The sequence below is a fragment of the Schistocerca piceifrons genome, chromosome 9, assembly GCF_021461385.2.
Source record: "Schistocerca piceifrons isolate TAMUIC-IGC-003096 chromosome 9, iqSchPice1.1, whole genome shotgun sequence".
Taxonomy (NCBI): Eukaryota; Metazoa; Arthropoda; class Insecta; order Orthoptera; family Acrididae; genus Schistocerca; species Schistocerca piceifrons.
In genome coordinates this window covers 30,644,536-30,665,654 of record NC_060146.1, presented here as the reverse complement: position 1 = coordinate 30,665,654, position 21,119 = coordinate 30,644,536, and the positions used below count along the sequence as shown (strand labels likewise).

General features: G+C 46.6%; 1 protein-coding gene across 1 annotated transcript in view; it reads right to left on the bottom strand.

Moving 5' to 3' along the window:
- Positions 1–1,944: 1,944 nt before the first annotated feature.
- Positions 1,945–21,119, bottom strand: part of LOC124717217 (UTP--glucose-1-phosphate uridylyltransferase-like) — an 85,733-nt gene continuing 66,558 nt past the window's right edge. The window contains exons 9-11 of the mRNA XM_047244005.1: positions 15,097–15,263; positions 11,578–11,682; positions 1,945–2,473 (exon numbers count right to left, since the gene is read on the bottom strand). Of these exons, the coding sequence (XP_047099961.1) occupies positions 2,366–2,473; positions 11,578–11,682; positions 15,097–15,263 (380 nt within the window). The 3' untranslated portion in view covers positions 1,945–2,365. The remainder of the gene's footprint in view (positions 2,474–11,577; positions 11,683–15,096; positions 15,264–21,119) is intronic.

Sequence of the window (21,119 nt, the reverse complement as noted above, 5' to 3'; positions counted from 1 at the left end):
GCAGGCGAGTGCGCCCGGCTTGACCAAATTAAGCTAGCCAAAGGGCACAGTCTTCAACTACAGTGAGGCCACCGTAGATCACACCGTATTAAAGCTGGAAAATTTTATTTCATCGTATAATGGTAATCTCTCCTTGTTGCTGGTAGTCGATGTTTTCTTGTTGCCATTTATTGTGGCCAGCGGAACGTACTCTGTTGCTGATTTCGCTTTCTAGTTGATTAATTACATCCTTAGCGTCAGTTAAGGCTTTTGGTTGGATATATTTTAGTTTTTGGTATTCTGAGCTAAGACTGGTTATTGGGCATTTCCTTGATCTTGTTTTACAGTTGTGTTATTATTTCGAGTGTAACACGAGGGGTGCTAAAAAGTAACGCCCTCTAACTTTGTATGTGAAAGTTCTCGAAGTTTTTTAAACAAAACAAAATTTATTAACGTCCTGCACTCGTACCCATATTTATGTCTCAACCTAGAGATCACGGCGACGAACACATTGCCCACAACGAGAGGCCAGTTCGTTTAACTTGACGGAGCCACAACGCCACCTCTGTTTGCCGCGCTGCATCACCACCAAAGTCGGCAGACTGGCCGAGGCGGACCCAGGGCCTCGCACTGGTGCAGGTTTCGCAGCGCTCCCGTGTCGTCTGCCATTGTCTGCTGAAAGAAGGGCTCCACGTAGGGTCCCGGTGTACCTCGTCGGCTGTCCTGCCCTCTGACCTTCGTCACACACGCTGAGGTTTAGCACTAGCGTGCCCTTCATTACGAGCACGAACAACCCACCGTCGCGCATAACCGTACACAGCTTTCACAACGCTGTGGATTTCAACTGGAGGCCTGTTTTCTGCGGTCAGAAACTCGATTACAGCACGCTATTTCTCACCCACCGACACAGTTACTTTATACAGCTCGATGATACGCTGCAAAATTTGGAGCCTTCCACAGGCAGAGGGCTGCAACTTGCGTCAGGGAAGCAATAAAGTCGACAGAATAACGTAAATGGCGAGAAATACCTCAACCGATATTGAGAACAGAATAAAAAATTCGGCGGCATTACTTTTCATCACGTCTTCGTACTTCTGGCCACCGTATTTGTAGAAGTTAGCGAGGTACAAAGGGGCAAGCTATTTTATCGTGCGTATTATTGTGTTAGATATTAAATTCTTGCTAAGCTGAGCGCTGATTTCCTCTTTTGCGTCCGTTTTTTGTACGGGTTTGCAGTTGTTGGGATTAGTTAATAAATATATTTAAATGTTGTTCAGGATTTACGCCCGCAAAAGCCACTTTTCTACTGTCAACGTTTCCTGCGTCACTATATATAATGAAGGGACAGTGAAATGTAACAGAGACAGATGCAGACAAAACGTAAGTAAACTCTTTATTATTTAAAAAGTAGCTGCTACAGCTGTTAATACATTTATCCGACTGCGATGCAGGACGGCCATGGAAACATGTCAGCGCTTACCTACGGAACCATTCAGGCGTGCGCCTCTTCGTCCGAAGCAAATCGACGACCACGAATGCTCTTCCTTAGGGGCTCCAAAAACATGGAAATCGCATTGGGAGGTATTGCAGTTTTGTGGGGAATGTGTAAGGACGAAACTTCTGCAGCCTAGTCTATACAGCCTTGTTGGGCTGGCTTTATCCTCCAAGTGCAACTGAACGATGCTGTCCGTCTGGGCCCCTGGGCGTCTGGACTCGATGGAGCCTTTCAGTGTCTGCAGAGTGTCCCACGTACCGACGCGCGTCAACTGTGGCGCCGTGTTCCACAGCGGGCCCTCGCAGTCAAAGGAGGTGGCGCGCCTCTCGTTTGGAGTATGCTGAAGAAGTTGCGCTGGAAAGTCGCGATCTTTCCCCCTACGATTTCCAATTTTAGATGCGTGTTAAATGAAAGAAGGTATCTGTGTCATTGAAACACTGAATGGGCACTTTTGTGGTTATAAATCTGAGTACAAAATAATTGTTTTCTTTATTCTGCTTTCGTTGGATTATAAACATCTAAATACCACTTATAATTGCACATTCTATATGTACTTGTTTACATGTTTCATTATCCCGATACTTTACAATAAACGTTGTCTGGAAACAGACACAGCCTTGTCAGAATGTTTCACATTCGCACCATAAATTCTTTTCCACTTGGTACTAGAGTTTTATCGTCAGATACGGAGAACAGTATAATCAGGTACTCTTGACCACATACCCTGCATATTCCACAACGCGCCATTTTTTTCACCGGTAATCACTCTGGGAATTCCCAGACAAATTCGGGATGACAGATGATTTGTCCTGGACAGAGCACCGCTTAAATTCCTCACCTGGTTACACATTTCGTAAACCCAAAATTCTTTCATCGACTAGATGAGACACTTTAATGGTCCAGTATTCTCATATTTCCAGAAATGATCTTGTTTTCCAGTACGGAGCCGGATGGGATGTCGATCCTGTCCCCGTGGTTGGCGATGATTATCACAGTGCCCTGCAACACACACAGAGTCGTCCGTCAGGCGGGTAACTGTTTCACAGACAGGACACAGATCCACATAGCTAGAAAAGAATTGCAGGTAGCTTAAGATTAATGCAACAGATACTCATGTATATGATGGGTGTGTTGTCAGCTTTTTACCAACCAAGTGTTTTACTATAATAAACTAATATGATACCGGGATATTGCTGTTATCACACACGGAACACGCGAGTAACGTCCTAGCTACTTGCTAATTAGCACGCTACCCATTCCCGCATAATAGTGTGGCATAAATGAATCGCACGGAGAATATGCACAATAAGGCTGAGGCAGATTTTGATTCTTGTCAGTGAACGTAACAGAATAACTGCGTCACGCGCCATTTTGTCACTAACAAGAAGACCACACGCTAATCCGATTTTTACAATTTTTCCCATTTTTGGTACGTGAAGTTCGGAACTCAAATATCAGCGCCCCACAGCAGTTTTATCGACAGACAGTGTGGCTGCCAGCTAGGTGGCTTACTTTCATTTTCCATCCGATGAAAATTTTTTTTTTTACTAAGCTGAAGGTTCAGCGAGCATTTACATGAATCGTAAAATACCTAAAGATGGAAGAAAAACCGGCAGCGCTCGAACTGGCAGCGGGCTCCTCGTTTCGGTCATCGCTTTTTCTCCTTTTTCTCTCATTCAGTTCGAATAACTTAGTCATTTAAATATAAAATTCATCAAATATGTGGTTATTAACAAGCCTATAATTTTCTCTTTTATGGAAAATTTGCCTTATTTCAAACTACATGCAGCGAACTGAATAGCCAGTTATCATTGCAATCATAATTTGTTAAGTACTGATTTTTTAAAAATAAAAGACTAGTTTCGCGCCCGCTGCTTTGCTCGCATAGACTGCATGCTCTGCACAGATTTTTTGTTTTTGTCTAATCGAATTTTTTTTTGTCCACAAACTGCAACATCTTTTAAACCTTTCACGCTAATTAACGGCATAAAAACATTGTGTTTCTGGTTGTACTTCCGATGAAAAAGCGATTCTGGTAGCCGGAGTCCATGATTTTTGTTAATCATGACTTTTACGTTCTTATGGTGATATTTCCATAGAAACTTTCCTCCCCTAGCGCATGTTTCTATGCATCTAACCGAGAAGCGAAATACAAATTTTCGTAGAATTAACTTCAATTTTTTTTAATGTATCAAAATATTTTCTTTTTTCATTACTTATTTTACCCCCTTAGAGGTTGAACTTCCAAAAACAGTGAAACATGTATTCGTCTGATTCTAACAGAGGAGCCAAATACAAATTGTCATAGATTTAGGTTTAAAAATGCTTTAGTAGTTCTTTAATAATGAGTTAATTTAAAAAAACTTTCACCCACTATTTTATTCCTTTAGTGGTTGAATTTCCAAAAATGCTGAAACGGATACATTTTTTAAATTTCTCAATAAGAAACCAAATACCAGTATTCGTAGTTCTAGCTTCAAAATTATTTTAATAGCGACGTGCTTTCAAAAAACCCAGTGTTCGTAGTTTAGCTGCAAAATTGTCTTAACAGCCACATGTATTCAAAAAGCCTATTGTCCGCCGTTTCATTCGTAACAGGATTAATTTCCAAAAATGTCGAAATACGTATTTTTATTATTTCCTATCGAGAAAAAAAATACCATTTTTCGTGGTCCTAGCTTCAAAATTGCCTTAACAGAGACATATTTTCCCAACGTCTTTCATCCGATGTTTCACTCCCTTAGGAACGGAATACTGAAAAATCCCTTCTTTAATGACGCCTAAAGTATAAGGTGGACATCCTATCGAAATTTCAAGTTTCTATCGTTGTTGGTTTGGTCTCGACTATGATGAGTCAGTGAGTCAGACAGTCCGGACATTGCCTTTTATTGTTTAAACTAAAAAAACCATACAAATATATTTTTAATCTTCGTGTTTTACAGCTCACGGCACTGGTCGTAGAACACGTAGCTTGGTTTAAAAATTTATCACAGCTGGAAATCCAACCGTATCAACCCACAGGGCAGGCGAGCATTTTGCCCAAGAGGAACATGGCCTCTCAACCGAGTGAGTTTTGCTTTTGCCTATTAAACACACTTGGAAGATTTCAAAGTCGATTTTCTCGAGAACTAATGAGAGTTGAATCGAACTACTATGGGGGACTGAGTACAGAACTTGACATGTCTTAAATATGTATGTTTTATCGTGATCCCCATTTTGCGTCGCATTCAGCTGGTGACTAAACGCGTCTGCTCTTTTCATCCACTCAGACGCAGTGCCACAGCGATATACTTGGGACATAAAAAGTGAGAGGTGCGCATGCGCAGACATGTGACAGCAGACAACAGGTGGGCCGAAATCAGGGTTTCCAGCATTTTCTATGACGGCCTAGCTGCTGTTCATTAATAAGGATCAATTACGCGTCAGGCTTATTAAAAAATTCGAAGACAAAAAGAACGATCCACCACGAAAGATTTATCCCAGTGGGACAAAAATCGGTAGATCTACACTACTGGCCATTAAAATTGCTACACCACGAAGATGACGTGCTACAGACGCGAAATTTAACCGACAGGAAGAAGATGCTGTGATATGCAAATGATTAGCTTTTCAGAGCATTCACACAAGATTGTCGCCAGTGGCGACACCTACAACGTGCTGACACGAGGAAAGTTTCCAACCGATTTCTCATATACAAACAGCAGTTGACCGGCGTTGCCTGGTGAAACGTTGTTGCGATGCCTCGTGTAAGGAGGAGAAATGCGTACCATCACATTTCCGACTTTGATAAAGCTCGGACTGTAGCCTATCGCGATTGCGATTCATCGTATCGCGACATTGCTGCTCCCGTTGGACGAGATCCAATGACTGTTAGCAGAATATGGAATCGGTGGGTTCAGGAGGGTAATATGGAAGGCCACGCTGGATCCCAGCGGCCTCGTATCACTAGCAGTCGAGATGACAGGCATCTTATCCGCATGGCTGTAACGGATCGTGCAGACACGTCTCGATCCCTGAGTCAACAGATGGGGACGTTGCAAGACAACAACCATCTGCACGAACAGTTCGACGACGTTTGCAGCAGCATGGACTATCAGCTCGGTGACCATGGCTGCGGTTACCCTTGACGCTGCATCACAGGAGCGCCTGCGATAGTGTACTCAACTACGAACCTGGGTGCACGAATGGCAAAAGTCATTTTTTCGGATGAATCCAGGTTCTGTCTACAGCATCATGATGGTCGCATCCATGTTTGGCGACATCGCGGTGAACGCACATTGGAAGCGTGTATTGGTCGTCGCCATACTGGCGTATCACCCGGCGGCATGGTATGGGGTGCCATTGGTTACACGTCTCGGTCACCTCTTGTTCGCATTGACGGCACTTTGAACAGTGGACGTTACATTTCAGATGTGTTACGACCCGTGGCTCTACCCTTCATTCGAACCCTACGAAACCCTACATTTCGGCAGGATAATGCACGACCGCATGTTGTAGCTCCTGTACGGGCCTTTCTGGATACAGAAAATGTTCGACTGGTGCGCTGGCCAGCACATTCTCCAGATCTCTCACCAACTGAAAATGTCTGGTCAATGGTGGCCGAGCAACTGGCTCGTCACAATACGCCATTCACTACTTTTGATGAACTGTGGTATCGTGTTGAAGCTGCATGGGCAGCTGTACCTGTACACGTCATCCAAGCTCTGTTTCATTCAATGCCCAGGCGTATCAAGGCAGTTATTACGGCCAGAGGTGGTTGTTCTGGGTACTGATTTCTCCCCAAATTGCGTGAAAATGTAAGCACATGTGAGTTCTAGTGTAATATATTTGTCCAATGAATACCCGTTTATCATCTGCATTTCTTCTTGGTGTAGCAATTTTAATGGCCAGTAGTGTACATGTACAGAGAAACAAATGATTACAGTTTATGATAAAGAGCTTCACAAATTAAGCAAGTCATTTACAAGTTGGAGCACCTCTGACCTTTACGCAAGCAGCTATTCGGGTCGGCACTGATCCACCTGAGGGATGTCGTGGCACATTTTGTCCAATTGGCGGGTTAGACCGTCCAAATCCGGAGCCGGCTGGAGGACCCTACTCGTAACGATACGAACGTTCTCAGTCGGGGAGATACGCGGCGACCTTACCGGCCGAGGTGTCTGCCGTCTCACAAGTACGAAGACGAGCAGTGAAAACTGTCGTCGAGTGTGGGCGCGAATTGTCTCGCTGAAATAAAGCCCAGGATGGCTCGGCAAGAAAAGCAGCAAAGCAGGACGTAGAGGGGCGTCGACGTACTGCTGCGCTATAAGGGCACTCGAAGGGGTTGCCGTACGGTGGCCGACAGTATGGCGGCTTCTGCAGACACGCCTTGAATCTCACTGACTTGTCTTCAGTGGTGAGTTCCACTCCGAGTGCAGCCGCCACGAGCAGCGAAGGCGGGTGTGCAGGCGTCCCGGACGGCGGTGGGCGTCGCCCGCCATACGACGCAGCAGCCGGCAGCGGTGGTCCGGGGTGCCGTTCATCTGCACAGTACGAGCCTTCGATTGTCGCCCGCGGCACGCTCGCAGCACACCGTTACGTCGATGACACTCTACATCAGGTTTTCTTACCCTTCACGGCGAGCCATCGTAACCTTACATTTCAGCAAAATAATGCCCCCCTGCACACGGCGAGAGCTTGTACCGTTTGTCTTCGTGCCTGCGAAACCCTACCTCGGCCGCCGGCTCTCTCCCTAGCTGAGAACTTTTGGAGCCCTGTGAGTAGGGCCGCCCAACGAGCTGGTGACTCTGACGATCTAGCCCGCCAACTGGCCGGAATCTGGCGCTATATCCCTCACGAGGACATTCCACAACTCTATTAATCAGTGCCTGTGCATAAGGGCCAGAGGTGTTCCAGCTCGTCACTGACTTGCTCAGTTTGCCAAGCTCTCTCACTTGAATAAAACATCCAGTAGTTGTGAAAGTGTAGTCACATGTTTCAGTGTAGATATACGCCACGTCTACCAATGTCTGTCCCATTCGGGTACTTCCTTCGTGGTGTGTCGTTTTTTTGTCTTAGAGTCTATTTTCCGAGCCGGTTTTATTCTCCCCAAGCTGTACTTCAGAACCGCAACTATGGCTTCACGTGGTTCTTAACCAGACAGTTGTAAAGTACTACAGCCTACGGTACTAATTACAACTACGTTAATTTTAACATCAAAATTACCATGTCTTAGAGGTGACTTAAGGTTAAAATAATAAAGAGAAAATATACAGGGTGTAACGAAAGGGCACGGTCAAACCTTCACGAAGTATAACAAAATGTGTTATACTAAACTCGGTCGGGAAACGCTTTATTTCCGTCTTAGAGATTATTTTGTACTTGCCTTCATAATCACATTAATCACGGGAAAAACACAGAAAGAGATCGTACCAGCATTGCATCAAATGCTTTCTTACATGAAATACCCTCTTGGATACGTTTGGTTAGAACATACAGTAAGTTGTAACTCTTAGGTTCATCTCCAATGCCTGTTGTTTCAATTGTAGGAAGGTAATGTTGACACGCATCTGTTTTCATTCCACGTGCGGACATGCGATGAACTTCTTTGCTCTAGTAGCACCTAGCACATAGCACCAACAGCTTAGCGTCAATCGCGGATTCAGTTCGTCGTTCGGTGCGACGGAAGTGTACTCAAATGCGGAGCTGACAGACGCCCGTCTGCTGAACGAAACGGCGGATGGCGATGACCGTGGCTGCCGGTGTTTGTATCGCGGGCGATTACCAGAGGGGCAGGAGGGCGTGTGATGAAACTGACGGTCGCCTCGGGCAGTTTGGGGTGCTGAAGCCTTCTACTCGAAACTGGGGGACTTGTAGATGTACGAGGACACCTCAGCTGGATGGGGAAACTTCTTGGAGCATTCGAGGACAGCCCTAGTGATGGCGTGGGACAATCAGATGAAACGAGCAACGTTCAGCACGTCAGTAGAGGGTGCTACATAAAAACCACGTACTACGTGTGCAGGCACTATCAGCAGCTGATTTTTCTGCACTGGTACACGTCTGATAATGATTCATTCGACAATGTACAGTTGTTCTTTTCAAAGTAACCAAAAAAAAAAAAAAACAAAGCGTTTCCGGACATATGTCCATACAGTATATTTTCTTCCTCTGTGTGTGGGAAGTATTTCCCGAACATTGGCCGTACCTGCTCCGCACGCCAGTCGGAAAGGAGAGGGCACAGGGGGGCTGTGAAGAGGACGCCAGCCAGTGGCAGGCAGACCGACCCTCTGCAGGGCCTCTGCTATGCAGACGACAATCTGCTCAGCATACATTAGCATAATCAATAATAAAGCGCAGGAATTTGGTCAGTTTCTTTCCAGGAACTCCCCGACAGAACAGGAATGATCCACGAAGAAGTTCTTCAATAGAGACTTAAAGTGCGAGGATTATTGCTAAGATTTTATACTTCTCGTGGCAGCCTGTTGGAACTGGATGCAGCAGGATACTGGACGTTATTCTGCGCAAGACTCAAGGAGGTGTGATCCAAATACAGATTCGATTTCTGCCGGTATTAACCGCTTCAAAGTTGCTAGTTCTTCGGAATAAGGCCATACCATTAATAAAAAAAAGATATATATACTAAGATGTCCGAAAGAACAGATACCATCGGTGACCATGCAGCTCGTTAGAATGAAATTACAATGAAATGAACACCGTTAGCTGCTTACAGGCGTTGACATACATCAACAGGGACAGATGAAATGTGTGCCCCGACCGGGACTAGAACCCGGGATCTCCTGCTTACATGGCAGACGCTCTATCCACCTGAGCCACCGAGGACACAGAGGACAGATGTATGTCAACACCTGTAAGCAGCTAATGGTGTTCACTTCATTGTAATTTCATTCTAACGAGCTGCTTGGTCACCGATGGTACCTGTTCTTTCGGACATGTCAGAAAGAACAGATACCATCTTAGTATATATATAAATAGCTAAGGCTCACCGGCCACTTGACCATCTTCTTCTTCTCTGCGGATGCACAAACAGTGCCCGAACTCTTACGAGAATCGGCAACGCGCCGCGAGTAATGAGTATAATGGGCGGCGGCGCTACGAATGTAGTGCGGGACAATACGTTGAGAATGTGGGTTTCGCGGGAGGCGTGCCAGAGATAAATCCCTGCACTCACACTATCCTCTGTGTCCTCGGTGGCTCAGATGGATAGAGCGTCTGCCATGTAAGCAGGAGCTCCCGGGTTCGAGTCTCGGTCGGGGCACACATTTCATCTGTCCCCGTTGGCTTATGTCAACGCCTGTAAGCAGCTAACGGTGTTCATTTCACTGTAAAAAAAGATAATTATATAAAGAGAGGTCAGCGTTCGAATTATCACAGTCAAGAAAGCGGATCGAAAGGAGATTCGCAAACGTACAGCATATATTACTCGCACTGCCCCTTTCGTGGCCGAAAATACATTTTGTTTGGGGGAAGAATTAATCCATAGTATAATGCCATGCGTCATAAGCGAGTGAAAGTAGCAAAGTAGAGTGATTTTGTTGTTCGACTAGTGACTTACTAAAATGACTGTTACAGTGGTAAATATAGCAGCATACAGTTTTTGAGCAAGATCCTGAACGTGGGCTTTCCATGGCAGCCACCACCTGGGAGAGTTGGTATGTTCAGACTCGCTAATCATACGCCAATTCTGTGTAATCGAAATCTCAGTTTTAGATGAATTATGTCTCAGAAACTGTAAAAACTGAGTCTTATTGTGATTCTGCATGAATTTACTTTCTTCAAGCCACGAAGTTATGTCTTGGACTGCAGTATTTGATACATTAGCCATGTCCCACGTAGTATCCTTCACTACCAAGCTAATGCCATGAGCTGACTACTGAGGCATCCTTCACCCCCCCCCCCCCTTCTTCCCCTGTTAACTCCGCTCCAAACGGTCGCCTCCTCCTACTCTTTCTCTTTACTGTGCAGAATGATGTTTTACTGTCTGTTCTTAAAGTATGAGAGGAATCAGTTGTGAGCTGCATCTCTTATTCGACAATGGTCCAACTTTTGCTGTAATATTTTCTGATTAGCGTTTTCAGTTGTTGAAGCACGTCTAAAACAAGCTTTACATTTGACAGCAAACTGTGCGAACTAAAGTGATCAGTTACCCTTATGGCTATAGATATAAAATTTTAGAAAGCACTCTATTAATGAAGCGTCAACAGCAATCGGTATAAAACGTTAAAATCCAATGAAACATTCTCGATCGCAACAGAGGTTTATTTTGGTTGGCAGCCGACTTCGATGTATAATTTAGACCATCTTGTGGCCGTACTTCCAGCAGGCGGCGGTGTGCGGAGCGACACACGTAACAGCTGGGACACGGGGCTCACGGCCGGAGGGCGGTCTAAAGTATACAGCGAACCCGGTTGCCGACCTAAATAATCTTCTGTTGCGCTCGAGAATGTTTCACAGAATTTCAATCTTTTGTATACAGCCTTTTCAATAATTTTGTGAAGAACCAATAGCATAGAATTACGTCTAAAATCGTCTACACACCCCTTTTCTTCTTTTTTGTATAGGGGTTTGACTAATGAGTAACTTAATAGGCTAGGTAAATGAGCATTCCTAAAGGAAAAATTACAAGTGTGGCTAAGTACAGAGCTAACGTATGCGGCGCGTTGCTTTAGTACCCTACTAGACACCCCATCATATCCACGAGCATCCTCGACCTTCCGAGATTTAGTCACTGACTCAGTCCCCCCCTTGCTTGTGTAACGCAGGCACCACTGTGCACTACCGTCGGTGTACTTTTGTAGTCGCCAGCAGGTCCTGGCGGTGTGACATCATCCAAGACACGAGGCAGGTGCGATCCAGAATACGTACGTCAGTCACGGAATGTTGGCGCACGGATACTAGTGCAGTTGCTCCGCGGCGATACAGTCCACCCACGACTTCTCTCCTTTCCTTTCAGGAGGCTCAGCATTGTCGTACGTGAGCTCTAAATATGGTAACCGTCCCCTTTCAATTTTTGGTTATGTTCTGAAGCTACGTTTCAGTTCTCTTGGTGTATGTAACAGGTACTTATGTCACAACTGAATCCTGATAACGCTGCCATACTCTACCTTGAGCGATACGCCTCTTCCGAACGTTACGTCGCCAGACACTGTCAAGTGGTCCAGTTCGATGAGGTCCGGTATGGTGGCGAACCTTGAGAGGAACTCTTTCACCTGAAACAGCGAAGGGAGTGTCAGATGAGATATACCACTGAAATGTGGCTAGTGAAACAGTTAGTCTATGAAATCCAAGCGACTTGAACTATGGCCAAAATTTCTAATTATTTCATTATTCTAAATATTCCGTTATTCTACTTATTATTTTCGCACTGCAGCGGAGTGTGCACCGCTTTCAGACTTCCTGGCAGATTAACACTGTGTCTCAGACTGGGATCTCTGCCTATCACAGGCAAGTACTCCAATGACTGAGCTGTCCAAGGTTCAGTTCAGTTCTGCCAGTACCCCTTCCCCTACCTTCCAAACTTGACAGAAGTTCTCCTGAATACTTTGTTAGACTAATACTCCTAGAAGAAAGGACTCATAAGCGATCTTTAAATGTGCCAGAAAGTTACAAATAATCGAACACTCAGCTGCGGAGTGGAAATTCATTTTGTAAACAATCCTCTAGACTGTAGCTAAGTCATGTCTCCCAAATGCCCTTCTTTCCGGAAGTACTACTCCGACAAGGTATGTAGCAGAACTTCTGTGAAGTCTGGAAGGCAGGAGATGTACTTTCGAAAGAGAGACTGTGAAGGTGAGTCACGAGTTGTGCTAAAATATCTCACTCACAGCGTTGTCGCATAAAAGACAAAGGTCCCAGGTTTAAGTTCACATATGCACACATATCTGATCTGCCAGGAAGTTACAAATCCGTGCACACGCCACTGACGAGTGAAAATATACCGTAGAAAAAAATTCGCCAGGCTGTGGCTAAACTATGTCTCCACAATATACTTTCTTCAAAAAATGCTCATTCCGCAGAGTATGCAGGAGAACTACTACGAAGTTTAGAAGACAGAAGATGAACCTATATTAAAACTCTGCACTTGACCACAAGTAATTATTTAATTTATTTCATCTTCACGCTTTTTAACAGTACGCCATTTTCAAAGGAGCGAAATCCTGTTGACACAAACTAATCGAATTACGCATAACAGTTTGCAGTAGCGCCTGAGACTCGGAGGGCTGTCGAAAGGTTGGCTATTCCGCCGACACGTAGAGATCGGTGGACGACTGTGTCTGCACAGACACATTTCAGAAGTGCCCCACATAGCTGCGTGGGTGGCACTGAGTGTGAGAGGGGGATTTAGAGGGGCCGTCTGCCGGTTTATTCACGTGGTTAAGTGTTTTACCAGCTGAACGTGTCAATGGCGTAGCCCCAACCCTTTCTCCCTCCTCTCCTTGCATACGCCACTGGAGGGCGCGAAAAAGCAACGATAAAAAGCATGAATATGCGGATTGCGTTCACATTTGGTCGAATGGTTCTGACTGGTTTCTAGAGGTTTCACCCTGTACACTAGAGCAAAACTTGGAGTCACTCTACACTCTAAAGAGGTATCTAACCCCAATCACGTTCATTGCGCTTGCAGCTCCATGGTGTCCTTCGAGAGGGTTGAATCGTCTGGGAGGTGTCAGCAATGTCAAAAGTTGTCAAGAACATCGCACTGCGAACTGTCGTATTCGGTCGCAAAATGTGTGAATGCCCAAAGGAAAGGGATGACTGCATTCATGCGCTTTTAGACACCTCTTGAGATCTTTTTGTGTCGGTTGTAAAGAGCAGTGTGCCCGATATGCTTTCCTCCGCCACCCATAAGAAAGTCACCTGATTTCGACGTAGGGGGTCCCGGTTCTGAACTCCGTCGCACATGCTCCAAGGAATGCTGTGACGCTTGCACGGTGCCACTGGACATAATTTTGGGGAAATTTGGTGCTAATGTGACACCATTAGACCACCTTACACCTCGCGTGAACTTCTGACCTCTGGCCTTTTTGTGAACGTGTCAATATATAAGAAACTATCAGCCTCGATTGCGGTAATGGGCCGGCCGGAGTGGCCGAGCGGTTAAAGGCGCTACAGTCTGGAACCGCACGACCACTACGGTCGCAGGTTCGAATCCTGCCTCGGGCATGGATGTGTGTGATGTCCTTAGGTTAGTTAGGTTTAAGTTCTCCTAAGTTCTAGGGGACTTATGACCACAGCAGTTGAGTCCCATAGTGCTCAGAGCCATTTGAACCATTTTTTTGCGGTAATGGAACCAACAGTCACCTAGGTTTCAGTCCAAATAATTGAGCCTTCTTTAGAAGATATACCTGAATTTATGATTTGTCTAAGAGGGCATGGTCTAGAAATAAAACTAAAACAGCCTGAACAGGCGTAGTGACATAAGTACTAAGTCTACACCAAGACCTAAGCTCTGGTGTGCGCCTCGTCTCCATGGACGCCGTGCGGTGGGACTCGGGAGCTCACGTGAAACTAAGTGGGCAATTAGAGATTCAGGTATATGTTCTAAAGAAGGCTCAATTATTTGGGCTGAAACCTAGGCGAAGGTTGGTTTCATTACCGCAATCGAGGCTGATAGTTTCATGTATATTAGATTATCACGATTTTTGACTGTGCTGCAATGTTGAAAGTACAAAAATACATGTCAGTACCTTGCTCTACGAAGCGTCGCTGACCCCGAGTATTACGTCTCAGCGCGCCACGCTTCTGCACCTTTACAGAGGAAGTTTGTCGGCATTTTCGAGCTAAATTTTTAACATATGCGTCGCAGTGGAAGGAAATGAAGGTGTTTCATGAAGCGGCCCTTTAATTTCTTTGGGCAGTATACAATGTGATTCAGCTGCCCCTATTGCTGGGTTGTGGGCAGCCCACAATGCCTTCAAATATTGTCTCGTTCGTTACGTGCAAACTATTAATTCTACATTAATTTAATGTAATTAAATTTTATACTGGGAGAGGTTTTCACCAGAGAACACAGTTTTCGAATTATTCAAGAAGCGTTTGATTGTCTTTTTTTCTACATTTCTCTCGAATTATTCGAAAACTATAGCCTCCAGCGAAAACGCATCCCAATACAAAATTTAACTTCATTAAATTTCCTGTAAAAGTCCTGTTCATTTTTTTCTGTAGGACGAATAGTTTGCGTGTAGTGAGCGAGATAATATGAAAATCTCGCAGATGGTATTTGAAGGCGTAGTAGGTTGCATAAAACCCAGCGATAGGGCCAGCTGAATCACGCTGTGTGTTGTTATACACTACATTACCTGCTCTCCAGACCATGTAAGTAGACAAGGCAGCACATGAAAGCTGTCTGTACTGCTTGCGCCGAAGCAGAGAGAACACAAAGATCCTTTGATGCTTCGCTAAGAGACTGACAACCAGAGGAACACAAGCGAGCAATTGTGAATGGAAAGCTAACACGACCGAGGCACTCGCCTACCTTTTGTATCAAAGAGAAGTTTTGTTCGTTTTGCTTGTTTCCTTGTGTCGGCTCTGGCATAAACCAGGTTTTATAAGGTCACCCCCCACGAAGGAAATCTCCGTAAGGTTAGGGAGAGGCTGCACCGCCGGCTGAACGCCGCACGTACCTTTCCGAAGTGCTTGTCGCCCAGCTTGATGAGCGGCGTGGTGGGAAACATGCGCTGCAGGCTCATCACCAGCGAGCCGCTGCTCAGCGAGTACAGGTTGCTCATCACCAGCAGCAGGTCGGACGTCTTCTTCACCGGCAGGAACCGGCTCCGAGGGACGTTGATGCCTGCAACGTGCACCACAACGACAGTCACCAGCTGCGTGCGAGGGAGGTGCACACCGGGACGTCACAAACAGTTATCAAAATTCGAGGGCAGTTCAATAAGTAATGCAACACATTTTCTTTCTCGGCCAATTTTGGTTGAGAAAACCGGAAATTACTTGTGGAATATTTTCAAACATTCCCGCTTCGTCTCGTATAGTTTCATTGACTTCCGACAGGTGGCAGCGCTGTACGGAGCTGTTAAAATGGCGTCTGTAACGGATGTGCGTTGCAAACAACGGGCAGTGATCGAGTTTCTTTTGGCGGAAAACCAGGGCATCTCAGATATTCATAGGCGCTTGCAGAATGTCTACGGTGATCTGGCAGTGGACAAAAGCACGGTGAGTCGTTGGGCAAAGCGTGTGTCATCATCGCCGCAAGGTCAAGCAAGACTGTCTGATCTCCCGCGTGCGGGCCGGCCGTGCACAGCTGTGACTTCTGCAATGGCGGAGCGTGCGAACACACTCGTTCGAGATGATCGACGGATCACCATCAAACAACTCAGTGCTCAACTTGACATCTCTGTTGGTAGTGCTGTTCACAATTGTTCACCAGTTGGGATATTCAAAGGTTTGTTCCCGCTGGGTCCCTCGTCTAACCGAACACCATAAAGAGCAAAGGAGAACGATCTGTGCGGAATTGCTTGCTCGTCATGTGGCTGAGGGTGACAATTTCTTGTCAAAGATTGTTACAGGCGATGAAACATGGGTTCATCATTTCGAACCTGAAACAAAACGGCAATCAATGGAGTGTCGCCACACCCACTCTCCTACCAAGAAAAAGTTTAAAGCCATACCCTCAGCCGGTAAAGTCATGGTTACAGTCTTCTGGGACGCTGAAGGGGTTATTCTGTTCGATGTCCTTCCCCATGGTCAAACGATCAACTGTGAAGTGTATTGTGCTACTCTTCAGAAATTGAAGAAACGACTTCAGCGTGTTCGTAGGCACAAAAATCTGAACCAACTTCTCCTTCTTCATGACAATGCAAGACCTCACACAAGTCTTCGCACCCGAGAGGAGCTCACAAAACTTCAGTGGACTGTTCTGCCTCATGCACCCTACAGCCCCGATCTCGCACCGTCGGATTTCCGTATGTTTGGCCCAATGAAGGACGCAATCCGTGGGAGGCATTACGCGGATGATGAAGAAGTTATTGATGCAGTACGACGTTGGCTCCGACATCGATCAGTGGAATGGTACCGTGTAGGCATACAGGCCCTCATTTCAAGGTGGCGTAAGGCCGTAGCATTGAATGGAGATTACGTTGAAAAATAGTGTTGTGTAGCTAAAAGATTGGGGAATAACCTGGAGTATTTCAATGCTGAATAAAACAACCCCTGTTTCAGAAAAAAAATGTGTTGCATTACTTATTGAACTGCCCTCGTAACAGTATCGAGGCAAAAAAAAAATGGCTCTGAGCACTATGGGACTTAACGTCTTAGGTCATCAGTCCCCTAGAACTTAGAACTACTTAAACCTAAATAACCTAAGCACATCACACCCATCAATGCCCGAGGCAGGATTCGAACCTGCGACCGTAACAGCAGCGCGGTTCCGGACTGCAGCGCCTAGAACCGCACGGCCACCGCGGCCGGCCAGTACCGAGACAGCATCCTAAATACACTGGTGTACAAAATTAAAGCTATTTCCCCGTCCTGTGTCTACTCGACGATATAGTCATACAAACTGTCAATAGATATCCGTAGGATCGTATTCTGCGCGGAAGATGGACTCCGGTCAATGGGCAACCGTGCTAACGATGACGTCGGGCACCTGTCAAACAGGGTAGTGTTTGCCAGGCAGCCCCACATCGATAATAGTTGTCTACACTGTCACAGGCGGTGCAGTACGGCCCAGAGAAGATTCCTAACAGACTCTCTGTGGTGCAGAGCCATAGAAAGAAAGGAAGCAGGGCAGGCGCAAACTGACGAGGCCCGATGGCTTAATGTGAATCGTTCTGTTGTTTCTCGGATGTGGCGACAGCTTATAGAGACCGAAACCGTATCCTGGAGACCAAGGCAGGGCCGACCACGTGTGACTTCAAAAGAGAGGATCGTTGTTTGGGTATAATGACAAGACAGTACCGCCACGGCATGTGGCATGTGAGCTCGCGACATGTACTGCACGTGTTATATCGAGGCAGACGGTGTGCAGAAGGGTTCTGAAGGGTTCCTACAATAACTGTTGGAGATGTGCCGTATGTCTACCTGAGTGGCATCGTCACGGAAGGGCACATCTAAAGTGGAGTCATCAAAAACCCACCTCGACGGTCGAACAGTGGACCAATGTCGCTTTCACAGATGAGTCCCCATTTAGTCTGATTGTCGATGGAGTCGCATCTGCAGGGAACGTAGAACACGATTTGTGAGCCCAGAAACTGTGGAAAGAGACAGAGGTCGAGGAGGATCCCTGATGGTACGGGCAGGGATTATACTGACCAATCGAAGCCCTCTTCATGAAACTGTACAGGTGAATCGACAAGGTTCAGCTGCTGTTAGGTATCGTTACGAGAGGTTGGGACCTGATCTGCGGTTGTTGCCACGTGCTGCGTGCCTAGACGTCGTATTGATTGACGGTAATGCTCGATCTCATAGAGCACAGGTGGTTCATGTTGTCTTGGAAACGGAAGATACTGCACGCACGACGTGGCCTGCTCGCTGTCCCGATTTGAATGCCATAGAGCATGTCTGGGATGCACTAGGGGCACGGGTTGCACCACGTCAGCATCCACGTGACCAGTTTCCAAGGCTTGGGAGCAGCGCTGGTGGAAGAATGGGCGCCAGTGCCTCAACACGAGACTGGCGAGGTCATTCACAGCAGGCCCCGTCGCCGTGAGGCCCGTGTTGCTGCTAGAGGCGCTCGCACCCATACTGAGCACACTAACCAGTTGTCGAAATATGTGTACAAATCCGTCAAGTTGGAAGAAACGAAGGACATTTTTATCTACCGTTATGCATCTGGCAGTTGCTTGCGTTCCGTATTCTGTACAGTGTTTCTACTTTACTATCACCTGTTTATACTGTTTTGTCGCAAAATAAAGGCAACCATGCAAATTTTCCTTTTGTTTCTTTAATTTTGGACACAAGTGTATAAGAGGGATAGTCATAAAGTTTTAATCATCACTCAGACAAAATGAAGTTGGGTAATTCTTTGGTTTGTTTGTTTGCGGGGATGTTTCTGCAGTTGTGCTACACACTGAAATAGCACAATACCAGAGTTTGATTACCTCCGCCGGTGGCCAATATTGACAGCAGCTTGGAGGCGCTGCAGCATGTGACAGACAAGCGCCATCAGACGTGTGAGAGGCGTGTCATATGGGTCCGGCTGCTCACAGCACCAGGGTTACACAAGCGGCTGTGAGTGACTCTTGTGTAGTACGGCGAATGAGTTACTGTGAGCGGCGTTCAATAGGTAATGCAACATTTTTTTTCTGAAAGCAGGTTGGTTTTACTCAGGATTCTAACACACCAATTATTCCCCACCCTTTTAGCTACAAAACCCTAGTCTTCAACACAATCACCTTTGACTGCGATGCCCTTACGCTACCACTCTACTGGTGAATATCGGAGCCAATGTCTCGCTGCAGCAATAACCTCCTGTCACCCACGTACTGTTTCCTGTGGAGTGCGTCGTTTATCGGGTCAGACAGATGAAACTCGGAAGGTGCGAGGTCCGGCCTTTTGGCCTGGATAAGGAAGCACTTGTCAGGTGTACAGACTTTTGTATGGCCTTGCATTATCGTGGAGAAGGAAAAGCTCGTTTGTATTTCTCTGTCTAAAAACACGCAGAACTCATTTCTTCAATTTTGTGAGGGCAGGAAAACACCCTTCGGAAGTGATTGTTGCATCATATGGGAGGACGTCAAGGACAATGACCCCTCCAGAGTTCTAGGAGACCGCCACTGTGACTTTACCGGCTGAGGCTGTGGCCTTGAAGGGGAGATGGTGTGGCGCCGCTCCGTGGATTGTCCTTTCGTTTCCGGTTCGAAGTTATGAACCCGTGTTTCATTTCCTCTGACGACGTTCGGCAAAACATTGTCCCGATCAGACACATAACGCACACGCAGTTCTGCACAGGTGGTCCACAGTTGTTGTTTACGGTCTCGTGTTAGGCAGCGAGGAAACCAGCGGGCACACACCTCTGAGCCTCGCAGCTGCTGCCTGCCTCTTTAGCTGAGTGCTCGGCGCATCTGGCTGCCGTGCAGCTGACCCGGGTTCGATTCCCGAGTGTGTCGGAGATTTTGCCTGCTCGGGAACTAGGTGTTGTGTAGGCCGTTCATCATTTCCTTATCATCGACTCGCAAGTCGCCCAGTGTGGTATCGAACGCAAGGACTTGCAGCTCAGCGGCCGAACTTTTCCAGATGGGGTCTCCTGGCTATTAATGCCGTGCGATCAGCTCATTTCACCCCAATTGGGGGACGAGTGTATAAGCACAACCAACAGAGACGTCCTGTTGAGCAGCGAGGTATCTGATTTCCATCCGTCGATCATGTCGAATGCGACTGTCCACACGTTCCAACACTGTAGGAGCCACAGCTGTGTGTTACCAGCCGGCAAGTGGGAGATTGGAATTGTTTGCGTGACCTGTTGCGATGATGACACGTGCCTCGCCAACGACTCGCTGTGCTTTTGTTCACTCGCATGGTTCCGTAGACATTCTGAAAGTGTCTATGAACATCTGCGATGCTCTGGTTTTCCGCCAAAAGCAATGACAGCTCTCTGCTTGAAACGCACCTCCAAGGAGGCTGGAGTAGGAACATTCGACGATCTGCCACACCAAATCCCGCGTTGCTCAACAGAAACTGGCAGAGAAAAGAACGTCTTGCCTTACTTATTGAACTCCTCTCGTACAAATTACGTCTAGTTTCTACGATACTGGCCATTAAAATTACTACACCAAGAAGAAATGCCGATGATAAACGGGTATTCATTGGACAAATATATTACACTAGAACTCACATGTGATTACATTTTCATGCAGTTTGATAGCATAGATCCTAAGAAATCAGTACCCAGAACAACCACCTCTGGCCGTAATAACGGCCTTGATACGCCTGGCCATTGAGTCAAACAGAGCTTGGATGGCGTGTACAGGTACAGCTGCCCACGCAGCTTCAACACGATACCACAGTTCATCAAGAGTAGTGACTGGTGTATTGTGACGAGCCAGTTGCTCGGCCACCATTGACCAGACATTTTCAATTGGTGAGAGATCTGGAGAATGTGCTGGCCAGCGCACCAGTCGAACATTTTCTGTATCCAGAAAGGCCCGTACAGGAGCTGCAACATGCGGTCGTGCATTATCCTGCTGAAATGTAGGGTTTCGTAGGGTTCGAATGAAGGGTAGAGCCACGGGTCGTAACACATCTGAAATGTAACGTCCACTGTTCAAAGTGCCGTCAATGCGAACAAGAGGTGACCGAGACGTATAGCCAATGGCACCCCATACCATCACGCCGGGTTATACACCAGTATGGCGGTGACGAATACACACTTCCAATGTGCGTACACCATCGCAGGCGCTCCTGTCTGTGATGCAGCGTCAAGGGTAACCGCAGCCATGGTCTCCGAGCTGATAGTCCATGCTGTTGCAAATGTCGTCGAACTGTTCGTGCAGATGGTTGTTGTCTTGCAACTTCCCCATCTGTTGACTCAGGGATCGAGACGTGGCTGCACGATCCGTTACAGCCATGCGGATAAGATGCCTGTCATCTCGACTGCTAGTGATACGAGACCGTTGGGATCCGACACTGCGTTCCGTATGACCCTCCTGAACCCTGCGATTCCATATTCTGCTAACAGTCATTGGATCTCGACCAA